Consider the following 23,702-nt stretch of genomic DNA (forward strand, 5'->3'; position numbering starts at 1 on the left):
CACGCCATGGGAGATGGTCTGGCGTAGTATTGGATCTCTCCTGTCCACAACCCGCTGGCCACGACCCTACTAGGATCTCACTTCACTCGTTTAACACGCGGTTGTGGGGAGAGAGTCTCGCAGTCTAGGTGTCTATTTGTCGCCGTCTTTGACAGTTCTAGCGGTGTCTTGGGTCTGTTTGCCACTTGTACCAAGTGTGGGAAATCCTTCGGCTGTAACTGATACAACAGCAGTGTCTTTAGTGTCATCCAAAGGACCGGAGAGTATCATACTGCAACTTTATCGCTTATTCCTGGGTAGTGTATTCGCGATAATGCTCCAGGCACTGATGTTCGCTGTTACACACCCATACGTCGGAGCTCGTGGGGTGGTCTACCCTGTAGGCGACATGATTTCAACAGGGGTGGTTTCAGTTACTAGTCGACTCTTAACTCTAGGTGCGTATTTTGTAGCGCTGTGTTACACACATACAGCATCTTTAGTTGGTAGCGTCAGAATTTTACTATGATATCACACAATCTAGTAATGTAGTGTTAGCTTGCCAGGAGGTTTCTCTTTAGCGGTGTGGTATTTCTTTTGTATACAGTGTCTTCAGTTAGAAATCGTTAGTGTTTATAAAAAATTTTTAAAAATGTTCAAATGCGTGTGAAATCTTATGGGACTTAACTGCTAAGGTCATCAGTCCCTAAGCTTACACACTACTTAACCTACATTATCCTAAGGGCAAACACACAAACCCATGGCCGAGGGAGGACTCGAACCTCCGCCGGGACCAGCCGCACAGTCCATGACTGCAGCGCCTTAGACCGCTCGGCTAATCCAGCGGCGTTAGTGCTTATAATATTTACTATGAAATCATTTATATTTTTATCACCTTTTCTTAGAGCCTGAGGGACGTAATTTGTTATTAACAAATAAACACTGTCTACAACCTACCCCTATGGTGCCCACTCAGATGTCCCAGTTATGAAAGATGGGAAAAGGAGGTATATTCAATAGCAGCGGTAATTAATTTGGGCACACACCGCATTGTTACTGTCTGAGAGGATCATGACGTCAATTCAATGTCGGGAACAGTGAGGAGCGGGTCTTGCGTAATTGGACAAAAACGTAAAATTGTGTAAAACCCAGTAACAATAAAAAAATGGATGGCAAACATATAAAATTGGGGAAACACACAAAAAAATTGAAGAACGCGTAAAAATGAGAGTAGTTACATATCTGCTTGGGTGTGGTTCCTGCTAGTACCTTGAATGACGTAATATTACATTGGAATTCACAAACAGCATTCAAGTGATGTGACTTAACATAATTTGTTATGTGTATGCGATGCAGCTATTCGTTTGCACATTTTTGACATCGTTTTGCATTTTCGGAAATACGATTTTTTGACTCTGTTGTGACGATTTGAAAATGGGTCCCGGCCAGAAACTAGTCATCGAGTGAATAAAAAAAGTTGAATTTTCAGCTTTGGACTCGTTTTTCATTGTACAAATACACTCAATCCGATTGTCACCCTATGGTGTCCCGCTCAGGAGTAACCCCTCCCACTCAAGTGTCTCAGCAACAAAAAATGAAGGTGTAGAATGGGTTCTTATCGGCACCGGTCCAGAGGGCATAGGGAGAGTGGATGGGTGGGGGGGGGGGGGGGCTGAGGTCCTCGTAGGTGACCTTGAATACAAGAATCACAGCCGTTGGAGAGGGAATGGGGGCACCAAGGAGCCCATGTGTTTAACCTGAAACCATAAGTCCTTCATATCTAGCGACAACAAACAGATTATAATCGGTAGTTGTGTAGTTCCTATGAGACCAAACTGCTGAGGTCATCGGTCCCTAATCGTACACACTACTTAATCTAACTTAAAGTAACTTACACTAAGGACAACACACACACACTCATGGCCGAGGGAGGATTCGAACATCCGAAGGGGAGAGCCACGTGAACCGTGATAAGGCGCCCAAGGCCGCGCGGCTACCCCGCGCTACGGTAATAATCAGATTGCGGGTTACGCCCGCAGTGCTACAGTACTTTAGCCGTCCACTATCATGATCATCATCTCCAGTTTCGGCTCTTGCGGAATAATGGGCTGCAAGACACCTCACCCAAAGTGTCCTCAGCAGACCTGCCGTCATAAAGGCGAATGCTGGACAAACCCCATATTCATATCCGCTAATAGGTATCGAGATGCTTTTGATCAGACATTACAGTTCAGGGATATTTTGTATTTTGGTGTAAGGGATCCGTGTTCTACTGTGGCTTGTTACACTGTAACAATGTAATCATTATTTACCTCTACTGCCTTTATTTCGGTGGAAATGTGTCTACCACAGGAACCACCGAAATGTAAAAAACAAAACAAAAGAGTGTAATCCAACAGTGTCGTTTGCAAAAGTATTGTAATGTATTTGTAGTCACTTTGGTAGGTGCACATTCGTCATCAGCAAACCTATCCGTACTACTATGTATCAGTGTTAATATACAGTTAACACTCATGTTAGAGAACGAACACGAGACGCAAGTAGAATGGCACTGAATTCAAGCTTGGGGCTAAACAGTAAAGAAAGCTGTTAGTGTTATCAATCAACAGGAAGTACCGTTCGTGAACAGTGCAAGTTTGGAAACAGACACACACACACACACACACACACACACACACACACACACACACACACACACAGGGTCTACAGTCGACATCTGTACTGTTGTGTAGGTTCGCACAATATAGATACAAAGGTAAATGGGGTACGAAATCATACGAAATACAGTTACTCTATTACGTGTCACACGGGTCACAGGTACCTTACTCTAAAACATTCTGAAAGTATCCCTGAATTACCTACAAAATTCCGACTGTGGAGTCTGGATTCACTCTGTATTACCCTTATTATTATTAGTATTAGTTTTCCTTCCTACTTTCAAAGTAGTAAATTCTCCGATTCTTTGTTGCAACACATCTGCACTGGAGGCAGCTAACACAGTTTCTTCAGCAAGATGAAGGTGGTACCAGTAAGACGTTCTCCTTCTACGTTCTGTCTTTTTAAAGATCTGAAAGACTTGGCCGAGAGCTGCTGAGAACAGAACCCATTGCTCTGTTCACGATTTTTAAATGGTCCAATACACTTTGCCTGATTAAAATCCAGTAGTCTTTATCAGCGCTTGGTATATACACTGAGTTGACCAAAGTCATGGAATGCCTCCTAATATCGTGTGCCGGCTGCTGTGGCCGAACGGCCCCAGGCGCTTCAGTCCGGAACCGCACTGCTGCTACGCTCGCAGGTTCGAATCCTGACTCGGGCATGGATGTGTGTGATGTCCTTAGGTTAGTTAGGTTTAAGTAGTTTTAAGTCTAAGGGACTGATGACCTCGGATGTTAAGTCCCATAGTGCTCAGAGCCATTTGAAACCTACTATCGTGTAGGTCTTCCTTTCGCCCGGCGTAGTGCAACAACTAGACGTGGCATAAACTCAACAAGTCGTTGGAAGTCCCCTGCAGAAATACCGAGCCATGCTGCCTCTATAGCCGTCCATAATTGCGAAAGTATTGCGGTCCAGGATGTTAGGCACGAACTGATCTCTCGATTATGTCCAGTAAGTCTTCAATGAGCTTCATGTCGGGCGATCTGGGTGGCCAAATCATTCACTTGTACTGTCCAGAATGTGCTTCAAACAAATCGCGAGCAATTGCTGCCTGGTAACGGGGCGCATTGCCATCACAGAAATGAAGTCCATGAATCGCTGCAAATGGTCTCCAAGCAGCCGAACATAACTATTTCCAGTCATTGATCGGTTGAGTTGGACAAGAGGACCCAGTCCATTCCATGTAACACAATTGACACGATTATGGAGTCACCACCAATTTGAACAGTACCTTGTTGCAACTTGGGTACATGACTTCAGGATGTCTGCGCCACGCTCGAACCCTACCGTCAGCTCTTACCAACTGAAATCGGGACCCGTATGAGAGGTCACGGTTTTCCAGTCGTCTAGGGTCCAACCGATATGGTCACGAGTCCCGGAGAGAAGCTGCAGGCGATGTCGTCTTTCGCCGCACTGTCCTAACGGATAAGTCCGTCGTACGTCCCACACTTATTTCTGCAGTTCTTTCGCCCAGTGTTGCTAGTCTGTTAGCACTGAGAACTCAAACGACGCCGCTCCCGGTCGTTAAGCGAAGGTTACCGTCCACTGCGCTGTCCGTGGTGAGAGGTAATGCCTGAAACCTGATATCCTCGGCACACTCTTGACAATGTGGATTCGGAATATTGAATTCCCTAAAGATTTCCGAAATGAAATGTCCATAGCGTCTCGCTCGAACTACCTTTCCGCGTTCGAAGTCTATTAATTCCTGATGTGCGGTCACAGTCGCGTAGGAAACCTTTCCAAACGAATCACCTGAGTACAAAAGACGGCTCCGCCAATGCAGTGCCCTTTTACACAGTGTACGGTATATTAACGGCATCTGTATATGTGTATCTCCATCCCATGACTCTTGTCACCTCAGTGTTTTCGCTAAAATTACCACCAATCGCATGGAAAAAAAACAACGGATATTAATAGGCACAGCAACAAGATGTAGATGTATAGGACAACGAATTATTTCCTAAGCACGAGTCAAGTAACAGAACGTAGAAATGAATATCAGTTACTACTTCGTCTGAAAATCATGGAGCCTGAAAAAGCTTTAGCTTCTGTTTTGGCAAAATTTGTAATAACAACCGCAGACTGTTGGCGACAATTATAGAGTGTATCTTGTACATTACGGAGAAGATGCCGATGTCAATACTACCGCTTCCATTAGAATTCATCAGGATAATGAGATACACAGAACTGTGAAGAACCAGAGTATGAGAACCTCCACCACCAAAATTATTCCCAGTAATCATGACGGAAGTTTTCAGAGTCTTAAATTTCGAAAATGAAATAAGAACATGAGTTAAAAGAACATATGCGAACCTAACATTTTACTGTTCGCCACTAGCGTAGATAACATACAAATAGTCAGAAGAGAAATTTTGAAAATAGGCCTGTAAGTAACCATCAAAGAGAAAATAGTTAAGTGAATTATAAATTAAATGATCAGGTTTTTTACGCAGTAAAGATGAAGATAACGGCTGTGAGGACAAGAAAAGAAATAAATTTTGCTTCAAATGGTTCAAATGGCTCCGAGCACTATGGAACTCAACTGCTGAGGTCATAAGTCCCCTAGAACTTAGAACTACTTAAACCTAGCTAACCTAAGGACATCACACACATCCATGACCGAGGCAGGATTCGAACCTGCGCCTAGACTGTAGCGCCTAGAACCGCTCGGCCACACCGGCCGGCAATAAATTTTGGAGTAAAAGAAAGGCATGACGTACATTTGGTCAGCTAAACATTATTTTCAAAATTAAACTTAGTATTTGTGTGAAATAGTATTCCTAGTTTTGACTTATGGAAGTGAGACATGGCCTTTTAATGCGAAAACCATTTTCAAAAAAAGGAAATTGGTCAGACCATGGAGAAATGCATGATGAGAATTACTGGGAAACGCAGGAAAACTAACATACTGACCAGGAAATTCACTTGAGTAGGAGATATAAGTATAATGGAAATGAAATTGAAGAGGGCCGAATGTTTAGCGAGACGAATGGATGAAGAATTTGTCAATGAAGTTATTTACTGGAATCCAACAAGTAAGAAGTGACCAAGACTAGTGGAAAGTGTGTTAATGAGATTAGAAAATATATATACAAGACCAGCGTGGACGTATATCGCTGTAGAACGTAGTGAAAGGGTAAGTCTAAAAGAGATTTTTATTCAGTAGTGCTTGTGAAATGACTAATAGATGGGGAGGGGGGGGGGGGAATTATATATAGTGAATAAACAGTAGTGTGTGCTGCTGCTGCAGGAACAACAGCGGCGGAGGAACGACGGGTGGTTGTTTAACGATGGTGCTGGTTTTGACCTAACAGACCACCTCCGATGTCACAACTAGACGAAGCATCAAGCTGAGATTTGTTAATATAAATCCGATCCAGAAACTAAAAAGCTGCTTCTCCACGACCGATATTAAAGCCGTTTTGTTGTGGAGCCTGAAACTGATATTGTAAATATACGATATATTGAATATTTAAATACTTCACACGAGAGGAATGCAGATATTTCAACAACAAAAACTTTAAGTTTGTGCAAGTACAGAAGAGAAAAAAGAGAAAAGAATATAGCTTTTATTGTGCTGTTGTGAAGCAACGTCTAGTGACTACGAAAGTAAAAGCGGATAGATTTGAAAGTGATGTGCCCAATGATCTCGTAAAATATTGTGCATTTAGATATGCTAAAAGTATTGGCTTGCTTAAGCAATGAACTGAGTAATATTTTGCTTGTTCGAAGTTTTAACTTGCTTGATTCACCAACGAAAAACTAAAAGTTTAAACGCATAAAGGCTGGCCACCTTGAGGCGTTGCGTCAGTTCATGTTACGTGTTCATGGCTGTTATTCTTCTTTTTTGTTGAAAATGGGGCGGTAACAGGAATTTATTTTAGTCCGCGTTACGAATTTTGTAACTTTATTCAAACCAGCTCTTTCATACACTACTGGCCATTAAAATTGCAACACCAAGAAGAAATGCAGATGGTAAACGGGTATTCAATGGACAAATATATTATGCTAGAACTGACATGTGATTACATTTTCACACAATTTGGGTGCTTAGACCCTGAGAAATCTGTACCCAGAACAACCACGTCTGGCCGTAGTAACGGCCTTGATACGCCTGGGCATTGAGTCAAACAGAGCTTGGATGGCGTGTACAGGTACAGTTGCCCATGCAGCTTCAACACGATACCACAATTCATCAAGAGTAGTGACTGGTGTATTGTGACGAGCCAGTTGCTCGGCCACCATTGACCAGACGTTTTCAATTGGTGAGAGATCTGGAGAATGTGCTGGCCAGGGCAGCAGTCGAACATTTTCTCTATCCAGAAAGGCCCGTACAAGACCTGCAACATGCGGTCGTGCATTATCCTGCTGAAATGTAGGGTTCTGCAGGGATCGAATGAAGGGTAGAGCCACGGGTCGTAACACATCTGAAATGTAACGTCCACTGTTCAAAGTGCCGTCAATGCGAACAAGAGCTGATTGAGACGTGTAACCAATTGCACCCCATACCATCACACCGGGTGATACGCCAGTATGGCGATGCCGAATACACGCTTCCAATGTGCGTTCACCGCGATGTCGCCAAACACGGATGCGACCATCGTGATGCTGTAAACACAACCTGGATTCATCCGAAAAAATGACGTTTTGTCATTCGTGCACCCAGGTTCGTCGTTGAGCACACCATCGCAGGCGCTCCTGTCTGCGATGCAGCGTCAAGGGTAACCGCAGCCACAGTCTCCGAGCTGATAGTCCGTGCTGCTGCAAACGTCGTCGAACTGTTCGTGCAGATGGTGGATGTCTTGCAAACGACCCCATTTGTTGACTCAGGGATCGAGACGTGGCTGCACGATCCGTTACAGCCGTGCGGATAAGATGCCTGTGATACGAGGCCGTTGGGACCCAGCACGGCGTTCCGTATTACCCTCCTGAAGCCACCGATTCCATTTCTGCTAACAGTCATTGGATCCCGACCAACGGGAGCAGCAATGTCGCGATACGATAAACAGCAAATCGCGATAGTCTACAATCCGACCTTTATCAAAATCGGGAACGTGATGGTACGCATTTCTGCTCCTTACACGAGGCATCACAACAACGTTTCACCAGGCAACACCGGTCAACTGCTGTTTGTGTATGAGAAATCGAGTGGAAACTTTCCTCATGTCAGCACGTTGTAGGTGTCGCCACCAGCGCCAACCTTGTGTGAATGCTCTGAAAAGCTAATCATTTGCATATTACAGCATCTTCTTCCTGTCGGTTAAATTTCGCGTCTGTAGCACGTCATCTTCGTGGTGTAGCAATTTTAATGGCCAGTAGTGTATACAGGTCGCCCGAGCTAGAGGTATGCACAAAAAACTCCTTATAACGAAATAACTCGACATTTTATATTGTTGGACAAATATGCAAGCTACAGATACACTCGCCCAGATGTGATCCTCCCCAAAGCACTGACTCGAAGTGACAGGGCACAGCTATTTCGAGATGTTGGCGAACTACGCAGTTCCAGACAAGCCTCCCCACGACATTTTCTAGTAGGCTGGAGCCCCACCCCATCATCATGTGGATGTTACCACATTTCTCCAAGAGACGTTTCCTGAGCACTGGATCGGAAGGTTCGGTGGGGGGGGGGGGGGGGTATGGAAGGGGGTTGCCATTGCCTGGTGTCTCAATCTGAATCCTCTAGACATTGTTTACAGAACAAGGGGTCGAGATCTGAAAGATACGAGGTAACGGATCCATAACCACAGTAGAGGCCACAACACCTGCCATGCTGAACTTGTGGCGAGAAGTCGATATCTGTCGAGCTACAATTGGTGCCCACACTGAACCGTACCAACTTGCGTATGTTTCAGTTTCTGTGTACAATTTTGGACAAATAAAGTTACAAACCTTATAGATACGGAAATATAAGCAAATGTTTCTGAATACCTTTAACCAGGACGCATTGTATAGATATTAGCTTTTACTCCGTGTAAGATAATGTTTGCAACTGTTGTTTATTTTTGGCTATAATAGTATGATATTCGATTTCGTTCTTTTTCTTATATTCTGAAACTTATGATTGCTAAAAGCAACTACATTGAAATTCATTTACGTTAATTGTATCTAAAGCAAAAATATTATGAAGAAGTGGCAAAATACAGGTTCTGTTATTCTGCGTGATGTACACGGAATCAAAAATTGTTGTCGTAAAGCACAATCGTACATGTTATAGACGAAACCCAAGAATTATCAAAGTACAGTATTCTACCACCAAACGATGGAAATCGGCGATACGTGTGGTGAGGACTTGTTTCGTTTCTTTGTTACCTCCGCGTGCATGTATACTAATATTTGCACACATATCAAGAGACACTTAGGCACCAAGATAGTTGTTTAGACGTCCTGAAATAGTAATTTTTGTAATCATGGCACAGCCTTTTTTCTTACGATAGTATTGGTCCCTCCTCTCTTTAGTGTTCAACCCTGAGGTTGGTTTGCAATAGTAGTCTCTTCCGCGTATGTACCACATTCCACATCATTCACATCTGCTGCATGTATGACATCCTTGGTCGTCCCCGGCGAATATTTCCCTCAATAGCTCCTTCTGCTATAGTTGCAATGATGTTATTGTGTCTCAAGATGTCTTACGAGTTTCTCTCTTGTTGTTTGGGGGTGCCTCCACAGAAATATGGTTTCTTGTACTCCTCTCGGTGTCATTCATTCATAATTGTGTCTTTCCAGCTGAACATCATCTCCAGGACTTCTAGTCGCCTTCTCTCTTGCTTTCCTACTATTCAAGTTTCACACCAGTACAGGGCCACACTCCACAGAAATGCTTTCGTGACTCTTTTCCTTATTCCCAGACTGATGTTCTTGTTGGTGAGTAGGTTCTTTCTCAAATTAAATGCAATTTCTTCCGGCTTCTACCATCTCTCGTGATCCTGTTTCCCAAAAAGGTAAATTCCTCTATCACTTCTAGCTCCTCCCTTCCAATTCTTATGTTTAAAGGTTCATATTATTCTTCAGTACTGCGTATCATTACTTTAGCATTTCATACCACACTGACTGCAGAAAATCCTTCCCAATGTGCTGAGGACCTGCTCCAGATCATCTTTCGTATCCGTGATCACTGCAATATCATCTGCGTAACGTAGCATGTCTTTCTTCTGCCCCAATATTTTCACGAACATGGTCATTACCTTCCTGGATGTAAGCACTGAATATACTACGAGAAAGGGCACACCCTTGTCTCACGCTTTTTCTAATTTTTTCTTCTTGTTCAAAATAAAAATTCCTGATCGCAACAACTTCGTTCTTATAGAAGCTATGTATCACCCACATGTCTTATGTATTTTAGACCTGCTTTCTTCAACACTCTGGGTATCTCTTGCCAGATAACATCAGCAAATGCCTTTTCCACGTCTACAAATGTAATGTAAGTTGGTTTATTTTTCTGTGTTTACTTCTCGGTAAGAAGTCTCAATGTCACAATCGTTTCTCTTGTTCGTAATACCCTGCTGAATTCAAACTCTTCTTCGCTCGTTGTATCCTTCGCCTTCTCTTCAATTCTCCTCAGAATTATCTTTACAAGAATTCTTAAGGCATGCGATATTAGGGTTAAGGTTCGGTATTGTTCACATTTTGCAGCTGCCGCCTTGTTCGGTACAGGAAAAATGACGCAGCATTTAGTGGAACTCTGTTGCTCTCTCTCCTGCGTTATACAAGGACCTACCGGGTACTCCATCTTAAACCCTTTCGCTGCTACAAAGGTGCTCTCTGCTTACCGTGCTGAGCCGGCTTTTGTTATGGCTGTACTGCTCGCCAAATGCCGGTGTCTGTGCCGGAAGACCGGGCTCCGATCGATATGAAATACTTATCATCCGGTTTTTCGAAAACTCGTCGTCGTCGTGGTCTTCAGTGCTGAGACTGGTTTGATGCAGCTCTCCATGCTACTCTATCCTGTGCAAGCTTCTTCATCTCCCAGTACCTACTGCAGCCTACATCCTTCTGAATCTGCTTAGTGTATTCATCTCTTGGTCTCCCTCTACGATTTTTACCCTCCACGATGCCCTCCAATACTAAATTGGTGATCCCTTGATGCCTCAGAACACGTCCTACCAACTGATCCCTTCTTCTAGTCAAGTTGTGCCACAAGCTCCTCTTCTCCCCAATTCTATTCAATACCTCCTCATTAGTTATGTGATCTACCCATCTAATCTTCAGTATTCTTCTGTAGCACCACATTTCCAAAGCTTCTATTCTCTTCTTGTCTAAACTATTTATCGTCCACGTTTCACTTCCATACATGGCTACACTCCATACAAATACTTTCAGAAACGACTTCCTGACATTTAAATCTATACTCGATGTTAACAAATTTTTCTTCTTCAGAAACGCTTTCCTTGCCATTGCCAGTCTACATTTTATATCCTCCCTACTTCGACCATCATCAGTTATTTTGCTCCCCAAATAGCAAAACTCCTTTACTACTTTAAGAGACTCATTTCCTAATCTAATTCCCTCAGCATCACCCGACTTAATTCGACTACATTCCATTATCCTCGTTTTGCTTTTGATGATGTTCATCTTATACCCTCCTTTCAAGACACTGTCCATTCCGTTCAACAGCTCTTCCAAGTTCTTTGCTGTCTCTGACAGAATTACAATGTCATCGGCGAACCTCAAAGTTTTTATTTCTTATCCATGGATTTTAATTCCTACTCCAAACTTTTCTTTTGTTTCCTTTACTGATTGCTCAATATACAGATTGAATAACATCGGGGATAGGCTACAACCCTGTCTCACTCCTTTCCCAACCACTGCTTCCCTTTCATGTCCCTGGACTCTTATAACTGCCATCTGGTTTCTGTACAAATTGTAAAAAGCCTTTCGCTCCCTGTATTTTACCCCTGCTACCTTCAGAATTTGAAAGAGACTATTCCAATCAATATTGTCAAAACTTTCTCTAAGTCTGCAAATGCTAGGAACGTAGGTTTGTCTTTCCTTAATCTTTCTTCTTAGACAAGTCGTAGGGTCAGTATTGCCTCCCGCGTTCCAACATTTCTACGGAATCCGGACTGATCTTCGCCGAGGTTGGTTTCTATCAGTTTTTCCATTTGTCTGTAAAGAATTCTCGTTAGTATTTTGCAGCTGGGACTTATTAAACTGATAGTTCGGTAATTTTCACATCTAACTATTAGGTGAAAATATTTGATTTTTGCGCATCTGTCTGACTTTTTTCGTTATCCGTCATAATTATAGCGCTGCATCAAATCAAGTACAACATTGCACGGGATTTTGAAGAGCTTGGACAGATAAAACACATGTCGTCAGCTTTCCGTATGGTTGCTTTTAGCTCATACAGTGCAGAGAATTAAATGTCGATAATATATCGAAATTTTATTTGTTTCTTTTGCGTGAATTCTTATGGGGCCAAACTGCTGAGGTCATCGGTCCCCAGACTTACACACTACTTAAACTAACTTATGCTAAGAGCAACATACACACCCATGCCCGAGGGAGGACTCGAACCTCTGTCGTGAAGGGACGCCTGGTCTGTTACTTAGCGTTCCAGACCATGCGGCCACTCCGTGCGGCGAAATTTTATTTAAAATTGAGAGCAGAGGGATATCGCATTTTGTTCTGGAGTTATTGGGTTTTATATCCGAAGGACGGTCGCCCGCGGCGCGCCATTTCACGTCCGAGCGATAGCGAGTCATGTTGTCATAACAATCATATCTCAAACGATTCAAGATATCGAAACGAATTTTCTGCGAATTATAACACGCTATGAGGCACATACGTGGTATGATAGACAATCGAAGCTTTTGTATTCATCGCGATATGCAAGTAACTCGTTCGCAGGAGCGAGAGATCGGCAGCTCAGGGCGCTCTGTAGGAAAACCCAGACGGCGTGCGTGTACACTAGCATAAAAACTGGTGAACGGTGGAGCAGGACGTGTGAACGCACCCACACCAGTGAAAGGGTTAAATCTACCGGACTGCAAGTTTTTCTCGTATTTGCAACGTCAGTTTCAGATTACACAGAGAAAAGCGCTTCGATACAAATCTAAAACCTGTCGTGGAGTGATAGAAAAAACTTTTTAGCAACTGGAGCGGATATTCGTTAATTCAGTAAAAATTTGCTGCGCAGCAGCGCTCTCCATACAAGGATCGAGTAAGAATTAAAATTTACAACAGTTTCACGCGTCAGTGCACAAGTGGACGTATTCGGTATGTAAGGTGTCAGGCAAATCCAACACCTTCCATGAAAACCCTGACATGATAGCAAATCCGGCAGTATGTCACATAGCTCCGAATAAATCCTGACATTAAATTAACCAAAGTAATATGGTCAACGAGTGAGCAAATGGAATATCACAGACTAATACAAGAACGCTTAAATGCATGTAATACCTTCCCACCGTGAAACAGACGCAGTTCAGAGGGGAGAAACGAGAACAGAAGCAGAGAGCAGAACCGTGTTAAGCTAGAAGGTCCTACGATAAGGGACGGTCACCCACATCACCGGCCGACCGCCAAGACCACCCCCCCCCCCCCCCCAGCCCACGTTAAAAGATAGAGCCCTCCAGAAGAACAGTATAGATCTTACGATAACACTAAAAGGGCCACACCAGGTGCAAGTTTTAGCGTGAGACTATACGCGTCTCTGTTACGTAGCAAACATTAAAAACATTGCCCCTCCACGAAAAATATAACGTTTCTCATTGGATATACAGAATTTTTGTAGGCGGAGCGTAAGGTTAACACTGAGACCCTGATTGGTCAGTTGAAAACACAGCCAGATACCTTTTTCTTAAACCAGCTTCGGTAAATTGTAGTAAGGAGAAGTTCGAGAGAGAGTTGCTTCCGAGACGGCGAGGTGTGTGGAGCTGCGCCGCCCGCCGCCCCCTGACACTGCCTAACCAACGACAAGGTAATGAACGCACGCGATGCCGCGTAAGGCTTCACTCAGAACTGCAGAAGTCTCATCTATTACACCCCCTTCTTGCATAATACTAATGTCGATCATCAATTAAAGCTCACGGTATTCACATTTGCTACTAGAAGTTAAAATTTGAAACGCGATGATTTTTCTGTTCTATAATTATTGAGAAGCCACATCAGCCACTGTAATTTACGACAAGTTAAATAAGTAATTAAAGATAATTGAGAGTATCTGTAGACCATTTCTGATAGTTTTCTCTTTTATGAAACTCAATTTAAACCTAGATTATAGCTGTGATATGGCATAGGTCATCCTTCGATCCATTGTAGAACTTGGAAACCCATTCAGGGAATATTCGTTTACATTTTTGTTGAACGCAGTTTGTTTTTATCATCCTGTATTAAAATATTTCCTTTTATCAACAGTGCAATTTATAAACAACGTTTAGTGAGTAGAATAAAAATTCCAATGGTAAACTTAACTGCTTTTTCGACGTTATTTTACCAGCTAACTAAAAATAGGAAAGCCTTGAACCCCTTCCACTAAATTTAGTTAGTATTGAGATTCTTTTACAGGGAATGCAGTGGAGCTGACGCTGAAATCATTAAGTATTTGATTATATCAGCGCTAGTCTCAATGAACTCTTTTCAACTCTGTCATGTGTGGTCTGGCGTCTCCTTACCAGCAACAGGTCCCAGGTTCAAACTAGTCAATTCCCTAAAAAACACGCTCAGAGCGTCGTTGCGCGAAAGTGGTAGGGAGACACGACTTAGAACGGAGAGACACCACGCAGAATGTTAGACGCAGTGTAGGCTACTGACCAGGTCGGAGACGTCGAGGTTGTCGGCGACCCAGTCGCGGCCCTGCCGGAACTCGTCGTGCAGGCCCATGATGTAGAGCGTGTCCAGCCCGTCGACGATGGTGGCGCCCATGGAGGCGGCGCCGAACACGCTGTTGCTGTGGCTGCGCTTGCTCACCGGCCGCAGCTCGTTCTTGCCCCAGGCGTAGCGCACGTAGTTGTCCCAGGCGTGCCGCATCATCTGCAACACACACGGCCCGCGGCGTCAACCACCTGCGCCTACTGTCACCGGCTGCGAGCAGCGGCCGCTTGTGCAGTCGGGTACCTCCTTGATCTTGAGGCGGCGCGCCAGCGCGACCGAGTCGTTGCGGTCCTGCGCGGGCAGCTCGTAGCGCACGGGGGCGGGCGTGGGGGCGGCGGGGGCGGGCCGGCCCGGCGGCGAGCGCACCACCAGCAGCGTGCTGAGCGCGCCCGCCAGCAGCAGCAGCGCCAGCACCAGCGACGACAGCGGCCGCTGCATCGCCTGCGCCTGCACGTGCGCCACCCACACGTCATTCCTACCACCCCCGACATCGGGACTTAACGTTCCGTCGACGAACAGATCGCAAGATACGGAGCGCAAGCTAGGATTGGCAACGGAAACATGTGTCGAGCCGAGTTACTGCAAGTCCCGAGGGCTTGGCAGGAAGACCCATTACCGTTGATTGTATTAGGCTGGTGCACAAGGTCGTACACCTTTTGTTTAGCATGTTGGTATTCCGGTTGCTATGACTTTACGATTGTCATATTTTATTTGTAGCTTACTGTTGCTGTTCGAGTTTACATATTGTCATGTGAACATAATGAATTGAGCCGTGGACGCTAGAAAATGGGAGTGTCGAGTGGAAAAATCGGAACACTTCCTACGTATTCTTAGGCAGCCAGAAAGATATACACCGGTCATGGGGATATTGCAGTTGGACAGACAACAGCAAGAAAATAGTTTTCTCGTTTTAAGGAGGATCGTTCTCAAAGCGACACTCCACGTTCGTGAAGACATTCGGGGTTTGATGAAGATCGTTTAAATGCTTTAAGCCACAGACATCCTCGTTAGTGTACTCGAGAAATGGCAAATGTGATTATTCCACGATCGTGCGACATTTACAGATAATTGGTAAAGTTCAAGAATCGGCTGTATGGGTTTCGCATGTTCAAAGCCAAAATCACAAAAATCAGCCGGTGGCCATATGTGCTTGCTCGTCATCAATTGGCTCGTTAACAGTACCTACCATTCCTATCCTGCATAACTACTTGTGATGAGGAATGGTGTCTCTACGCTAACGTAAGGAAAAGAAAGTAATAGTTGAGTCCAAACAAAGCACAACTTCCTGTACAAAGACCTGCGCGCATCCACAAAGGGTAATATTATGCATCTGGTGGAATAGCAATGGCGTGGTGTACTACGAAGGAGTAACCATCACAGCTGACATGTATTGCAACAACGGGAAAGTCTTGCAGATGCAATCCAAGAAGGACGGCCAAGATGACTGCGAGAAGTAATGTTACTCCACGATGACGCCCGTCCGCATTCTGCTAGACTGACAAAAAATCACTATACAGGATTTCGGTTGGGAAGTCATTCCGCACCCACCTCATTCCCCTGATCTTCCGCCCACAGATTTTCTTTTTCGCTCTCTGTCGAACAACCTTCAAGGAACTTCCTTTGCGGATGAAAAAATGGTCCGAATATGGCTCGACGAATTCTTCGCCTCAAAACCACGTGATTTCTACAGTCAGGGAATCGAAAATTTACCCTAGCATTGACAGACTGTTGTAAATAGCGAAGGGGAATGTATTATTGATGACTAAAGTTTCTTTATGAGTATCTGGTGTGTTTATTAAACTTATGGAAAAGCTCTAATAACTCACGCACCAATCTAATACGATTATCTCTGGAAGCAGTGACACCCATCGAAGCGATTTAAAATGGAACGTCCACATAAGACCAATCACAGGTAAGGCATATTCCAAACTGAGATTAACGGGAGAATCCTCAGGAAATTTAGTCCAAGCATAAAGGAGGTAAATTACAAAACTCTACTTCGACCAATACTTCAATATTGCTCATCACTATGGAACCGGTACCAAAAACGATTTATAGACGAAACAGAGAAGATCCAAAGAGAAGCAGCCTGTTTCGTTACAGATTCATTTAGTAAACGAAGAAATGTCACAGAGATGCTCATCCAACTTCAGTGATAGGCGTTCTGCATCAGGGTGGCGTTTACTGCTAAAATTGCAAGACATTACGTTCCTGCAAGAGTCACCCCACACACTACTCCCTCCTGCGTTTGTCACGAACGTGAAGTCGGACAGATCCTTCCAGCGAACACTTTGGGACTGGAACGGAGAAGTATGGAGGGATGACAGCGGCACACAAAGTACCCTCCGCCATACACAGTAAGGTGGCTTGCGGTGTAAAGCTGTAGATTTAGTACTTTGGCTTCGCGTACCAGCCTGCAGCTCGTGAATTTGCTCCCCTAATACGCATTCCGCGAGTTTTAGTGGAGGTACACAGGACCTTCTGGGTGTTCTGGTCAGAGACTAAAAGGCTTGATTCAGGGCTGGAGATACTCCAAAGTATTTCCCTGCGTTAATTGGATGGGAAATAGGCTCGAGAAAAGTCGGTGCAGGAATCAGTACTTGCAAGCGGAGTGCTACTGGCGGGTAAAGTCAGTGACCAAATGACAATGTCCGCAGTCTATTCCTGAGCCTCACAGACAAAGATTTGAACGTGCATAAAAAGCGAGCCAATTATGGATCCTCTTAAGTGCGAGGTATGACCATAAGACCTCTTCGATGTCAGAGGCAAATCGTAAGCTGTCAGGGGGGGGGGGGGGGGGAGGTGGTGTTTCGATGCAGTTTTCGGTTTCGAAGGTATGAATCCATAGTAGTGGACACAGTAACACTATCAGTATAGAGACTTGCAAGAATTTGCAATTGCAACTTTCTGGCAGATTAAAACCGTGTGCCGGATCGGAACTCGATAGTGATATCTTTGTCTTTCGCGGAAAAATTCTCTAGCGACTGAGCTATCCAGGCACGATTCGCGACCTGTCTTCATCGCTTTACTTCCGCCGACACCTCCCTCCCGATGCCCGGAGTAGACAGTTTTGCATACGTTGTGCCACAAGCACTCCTGGCAGACGCGGAGATTTTCACTCTGCAGCGGAGTGTGCGTCGCAGAGTGAAAATTCATTCGGCGTTTGCACGGGACTGGAATCCTGGTAAGTGCTTCCGGATTTTGTAGGCGAGTGCAGTGGCTTACCTCTTTGGCAGCTTTTGTTTTTCGTCTCTGAGTTAAATTTTGGATGTTATCGGACATCTCTTTTTAAAGAAAGCTCGTTTTCCTTGTGAAATCCTTGCTATTATCTTTTTCTTGCCTTTCCCTTCTGTATCTGCCCTATTCCCTAGGCAGGAATATTCATCCGCCTCGTCAATTCTTTAGTTCAAGTGTGGCATTTAGTCATTTAGTGTAACCACCTGCTGCGCACACCAGTATCTTTAGTTTTCACTTTACAGCCATTAGTTAGAAAACGCTCACTTTCATTAAGACCGACTCAATTTACGTTTCCTTACGGCGACTCCTGCTACGCCGTTAGCGAATCGAAGCTTGTTGATTTTCTGTCCATGACAAACAACTGCCACACCGGGCTCTTCTACGCGCAAATTAAACATCAGACGTGAAAATGAACAAGCCTGTCTTTCACTTGTCCTGATCCTGGCCTTTTTGTGCCATTCCGTTATCGGTGCCTATTTTAGTGACGAGAATGACTTACCCCTCTATCCCTCGTATTAACTACACACTGCTTAAGAATATAAAATCATTTCTTTCGCGAAGTCGTGATTGTAAAGCTCCCATGGCTGAAGAAAGATTGAGAAAGCTGATGATTCAGCGAACCGCGTTGGCCGGGAGCAGAAATCACCAGAGAGTGCAACGAAGAATGCGTTCGTCAGGTCCGTGAAGGGGAAGCTGGCCGTTTCTCTCGAGTCAGCTCAACGGTAATGGTAAAGACGCGACTGCTAGAGAAGGAAGAGAGCAAGTGGAGGTGGAGGGAGGGAGGGGGAGGAGGAGGAATGCGTCTCGGCATCCGGAGCTGCCACAAAAATTCGTGAGGTTTGGAAGCGAGCACGGCAAGACAAGGCCGCTGCGGAGACTGCAAGAAGGTGGCACCTCCAGCCAGGGTCAATACCTCAGCCAGCGGGGCAGCGGCGCGCGCCTTGTCGGAACCCGAGGGCCCACGCTAGATTTACTGCATATTCCGCAAACCACATTACAGTACCCCTGCAATTCCCCTCCTTTCCTGTTCCAGTTGACAAAGATCCGCAAGAACAACAATTAGCCCCGTGTGATCTCTCTCTAATTTCACTCTATGCTCTTTTCGCGAGATGTACGTACGAGGGAACAATGTACAGATGACTGTTCTGGGAACGTACGCATTCAGAAAACTTACAGGAAATCACACGGCCATGGACACCGCCCCTCTTCCAGCGCCTGCCCCTGGCATTGGAAGAGCATCTCCATCACGCTTTCGCTTTTATTAACTGAACATGTGACGAAACGTGGCGCTCTTCTGTGGATCTTCCTCTTTTTCCTCCTTCAATCGCATCTGGTACGCGTCCATCAATGACGACTAACATTGAAGTATCGATTGAACCAAAACTACCTCCACATTTCTTGTGGTGTATTCCAATGAATCTCACAAGGGAATGGTCCAATCTGACATGCCGAAACCTACTTTGAAATCTTTCACACAGGAAGAATACACCGAAAGAAATGCAGTGTAAAAATTTTACGCGCTAAGGAGCACTATGTACTTTTTTTTTAATGTTAAAACTCCTCATTTTTGCCGCAAGAAGAGCCGCTTATATTAGGCTGATGCATCAGTTCGTAGCGATTTTGTTTTGCATGTCAGTATTCCGGTTGCTATGGGTTTATTTATCGACTGTCTTTTTTATTTGTAGTTCGCTGTTGCTATTTAAGTTTACATAGTATCATTTTGTCGTTTGGAGATAGTGAGTGGAACTGTGGACGCTAGAAAATGGAGCGCCAAGTGGAGATATCTCAACATTTCTGACATATCCTTCTGTCTGAGTTCAACAGAGGGGAGATACCAGCGGAGGCAACCAGAAAGATTTACGCCGCTTGTGGGGATAATGCCACTGGAGAGAGCACGGCAAGGAGGATCGTTTTGTCATTAGTGACCCTCCACGTTCGGGAAGACCTTCGGGGTTTGATGGAGATCGTTTAAACGCATTAATCCACAACGGTCCACGTCAGTTTACTCGAAAACTCGCAAATGTGATGAACTATGATCATTCCACAATCGTATGAAATTGGCGTGAAATGGGGAAGGTTCAAAAATTGGACGTGTGGGTACCGCATGCTCCACGCCAAAATCACAAAAATCGGCAGGTGGGCATATGTGCATCTCTGCTTGCTCATCATTAATTGGCTCGTGAAGAACACCAACGGTTCCTAATAAATAAATAAAAACACAGTGTGTAGTTGAGTTCGGTTGGGAAGTCATTCTGCATCCACCGTTATTCACCTGATCTTGCGCCCTCAGACGATCACCTTTTGCAATCTCTATCGAACAACCTTAAAGGAAATTCCTTTCCGGATGAAAATGAGGTCCTAACATGGCTCGACGAGTTCTTCGCTTCAAAACCACGTGATTTCTACAGTTGCGTAATCGAGAAGTTACGCCAAGGTTGGCAGGTTGTTGTACACAGTGGAGCAGAGTGTATTATTGATGGGTACAGTCTCTTAGGTGGATCTGTCGTGTTTATTAAACTTATGCAAAAACGTTACGAACTTCGGCACTAATTCTATACCAGCAATTTGTATGGCTCTTTCCCGCCTCGCGCGCGAAGCGGCGAATAAGCAGACACAGCTGTGACAACAGAACGTAGCGCTGTTTAGCGCCAAGTCCAAAGTGCACACACGCCGATTTAAGCACTTAAACCACACCAAAAGTGCCTCGAATCAATTTTTTAGATAAAAACAATCTGACTGCTTTTTTTTACGTCCATGAATGCGCTGAATTCCTAAGAAGTTATATATTACTGTACAATGCCAACTTATCTTGGATGACTTTTGGAAACAGAGATGTGAATAAAAAATGTGTGTTGAGATGCTGTCTTGGCACTGACTTGTATTGCACACAACACACAAGCATTCAATCAGATGTGGTTCAAATGGCTCTGAGCACTATGGGACTTAACATCTGTGGTCATCAGCCCCCTAGAACTACTTAAACCTAACTACCTAAAGACATCACACACATCCATGCCCGAGGCAGGATTCGAACCTGCGACCGTAGCAGTCGCGCGGTTCCGAACTGAAGCGCCTAGAACAGCTCGGCCACCACGGCCGGCAGTCAGAAGAGGATATGTTTTATCATCAAGATCCGATAACCTGAATAGTGTACAGCAGCGTATGCAGGAGATAATTCCAGATGACGAGCTCGACGCAACAGATGCTACACAGAAGCAAGCAAGATGATGTTCATGGAAGTGATGACTTTCGAAATCGCCTAGAACAGCTCGGCCGCCACGGCCGGCAGTCAGAAGAGGATATGTTTTATCATCAAGATCCGATAACCTGAATAGTGTACAGCAGCGTATGCAGGAGATAATTCCAGATGACGAGCTCGACGCAACAGATGCTACACAGAAGCAAGCAAGATGATGTTCATGGAAGTGATGACTTTCGAAATACAACAACGACGTCACCATTATAACAAAACAGCCGCCACACTACAAGATCATGGAGCCATTATCTAGCTGCAGTTGGTGGTTAATGAAACAGTCGGACTTAACATGGTCTAACCGAAGCTTTAAGTGTGATTTTTGTGCAACTTTTGACCTATTGACTTTGAACTGTTCTCCTCTTTCGTCTTTGTGAAGATTATCGGTAGGAGTTGTTAGTAGTCTGCTAGAGACAATGTTTGAAATGTTAACTGTGCAAATTTTCAAGTTCAGTGATCGGACCTCAGGCTATTTCTGAATGCAGTCTGAAAACTACCGGACATCAATCATTGGCTTCACAGCGGTCACAAGCTTAATCCTGTCTCGGCTGCCGACCCTTATTAAAACTATTTTCGAAGTGTGTCAGAGTGTAGTAAGTTGTTCCAGGTCAACCAATCTGCAGAGCTGTACTTCTCGGGTGCCCCACATAGCTGACTCTACGTGGATTGTAGCCACGACCACAAGTGAGACTCCGCAAGACGCTACGGAAGTTCCGAGAAGACGACGTAAGGGAAGCTTAGAAGTACAGCTTAGTGGTGTATCTATAGAATTCCGAGGAGGAAAGATTACGGTGTAAAGTTTCATGGGTGACGACATCATTAGAGACGGAACAAAAGCTCGACGTGGGGAATGCCCCTACTTTTCAAAGTAACCGTCTCCGCCTGTGCCTGAAGTAAATGACGGAAACCACACTGAAGACCTAAACCTGGATGTCGGACGGGGATGTGGACTGCTGTCCTGAATGCTAGTTCAGGGCGCCACGTCGTTCGGGACATCGTAACAAGACGCTGTTGCGTAGTTCCTTAGCATTCCGTGAGTACTGCGCCCTACCGTCGCTCCCCTTTGCTATGAGGAGCATCGAGAAGCTGCTTTAGCAATCAAACAAAACCTGCCTAATCGCTTCCCTCTTAGACGAAGAATTGTGAGTAAACAGAGCGGTACGACCGGAAGCGCCGGCACGTGCCTCTGAGACGGAGGCCAGCCAGCTTGACCTTACTTCCTGCCACCGCCCACTGGCCGGGCTGGCCTACTTAACAGCAACGCACTGCCGCCTGCCTAATCTCACGAGATGACACTGCACTTGCAACGGGTCGACGAACCATTCCCATCTACACAGATCCTCACCGTGTGATAGTCTCGGATCTATCTTCACCAAAAAGAATTCTCTCTCTACAAACACATCACCAACTGTTACGAAGTGACCTACCACCAGCTGTTCCGAACAAAATAATCAAAACTCCAATCACCAGTTATTGGAGTACAATTGCGTATCTGCCTTCTGTAGGTGATAGTTGTGCACCAGACAAAAAGCAACGTTATTGTAAATGGACGCCCTTTAATGGTCGGATACTTAAGCGAGCTACAGAATTTGCATATGATCTAGAGTTCACCACAGTAAATCGGTTGAGAATCAGCCAACGCAAGCCTGCCTGGTCACTGATTCGAGGCAGTGACGTACTATTTTCACAAGTATTCGACGGAAATATCAAATAGTGACGTATGGTCCTTCTTGCCGGTGTAGTGGGCATGAGCACTGAAGCAGGGTAGTACATAGTAGTATTAAGCTGTGTGACATACGGCTACGGAGCGGAACAAGTCAACCTTGGTGACAGCCCACAGTCTACTTCACTCGAATAGCACCAAGAGACTGTACGGAACACCACCGACATTGTCCTTACTCCACGAGACGTTAGAGGGGTTCTTTAGGGTTTAGCACAGAACATTGTCGCATAGTCTGGAGATTATGCAATGCTCGCCCCGCCGGGCAATTGGATGTCACACGTTGTTCGGATTCCACGTTAAACTGTACCCCCGGTAGTATTACTGGGCTACGTTAGAGACATGCAAGTCGCCGAAGTGGCGTCCATTTGAAAGACTTGTACCAGGCCGTTTAGCTAAACGAAATAATAAATAATAATAATAATAATAATAATAATAATAATAATTATTATTATTATTATTATTATTATTATTCAGAGCCAAGCTTCAGAGATGTCTGAAACGGGAAGTTAACATAAGGAAACAAACTTTATAAACCATAGTATAAAATGTCTGAAGAACACAAGCAGTGGTGAGTGGTCAGTCATTTCGTTGGGGAGATTGTCGTGCCCTGGCAGAAGAGAGGGACAGCTGTAGCTGCCAGTACGAGTGGCCGACGTCAAAAGTATAATATGAACATGGAAGACGCCTATACCATCGCTGGAGGACGTCCAAGACGACTAAGCGAGTGGGAAGTTGGAGGCGAGGCCGGCAAAATTTCCTACGATACAATTACAGTAGTATGTCGGCGGACTGCATTAGTTCAATTAACATCGGATCAATTTGTAAATCGACCACTCGGTAACATCAAACACGCTTCAACTCGGAACGTTGTGATTGCAGTCAACATTAACCTTGTGCTTCCGTGTGAATTACTTTGTCCCTAAGAGAAAACTACTATGTTCTGGATAATAGTGAAAACAATGAATTATTTTTGTTTTCATTTAAAGTAATTATCTCAACAATCAGACATTCGAAACCTGCTTCCACAGTTAAGGGCTT

At 44.7% G+C, this 23,702-nt stretch overlaps 1 protein-coding gene across 1 annotated transcript in view; it reads right to left on the bottom strand.

Moving 5' to 3' along the window:
• LOC124777914 (mannosyl-oligosaccharide alpha-1,2-mannosidase IA-like) overlaps positions 1–16,899 on the bottom strand; it is a 64,674-nt gene extending 47,775 nt beyond the window's left edge. Inside the window, exons 1-3 of the mRNA XM_047253470.1 lie at positions 16,862–16,899; positions 14,695–14,830; positions 14,392–14,610 (exon numbers count right to left, since the gene is read on the bottom strand). Coding sequence (XP_047109426.1) covers positions 14,392–14,610; positions 14,695–14,830; positions 16,862–16,899 — 393 coding nt within the window. The remainder of the gene's footprint in view (positions 1–14,391; positions 14,611–14,694; positions 14,831–16,861) is intronic.
• Positions 16,900–23,702: the final 6,803 nt, after the last annotated feature.

This window comes from Schistocerca piceifrons, chromosome 1 (genome assembly GCF_021461385.2).
Source record: "Schistocerca piceifrons isolate TAMUIC-IGC-003096 chromosome 1, iqSchPice1.1, whole genome shotgun sequence".
Lineage (NCBI taxonomy): Eukaryota > Metazoa > Arthropoda > Insecta > Orthoptera > Acrididae > Schistocerca > Schistocerca piceifrons.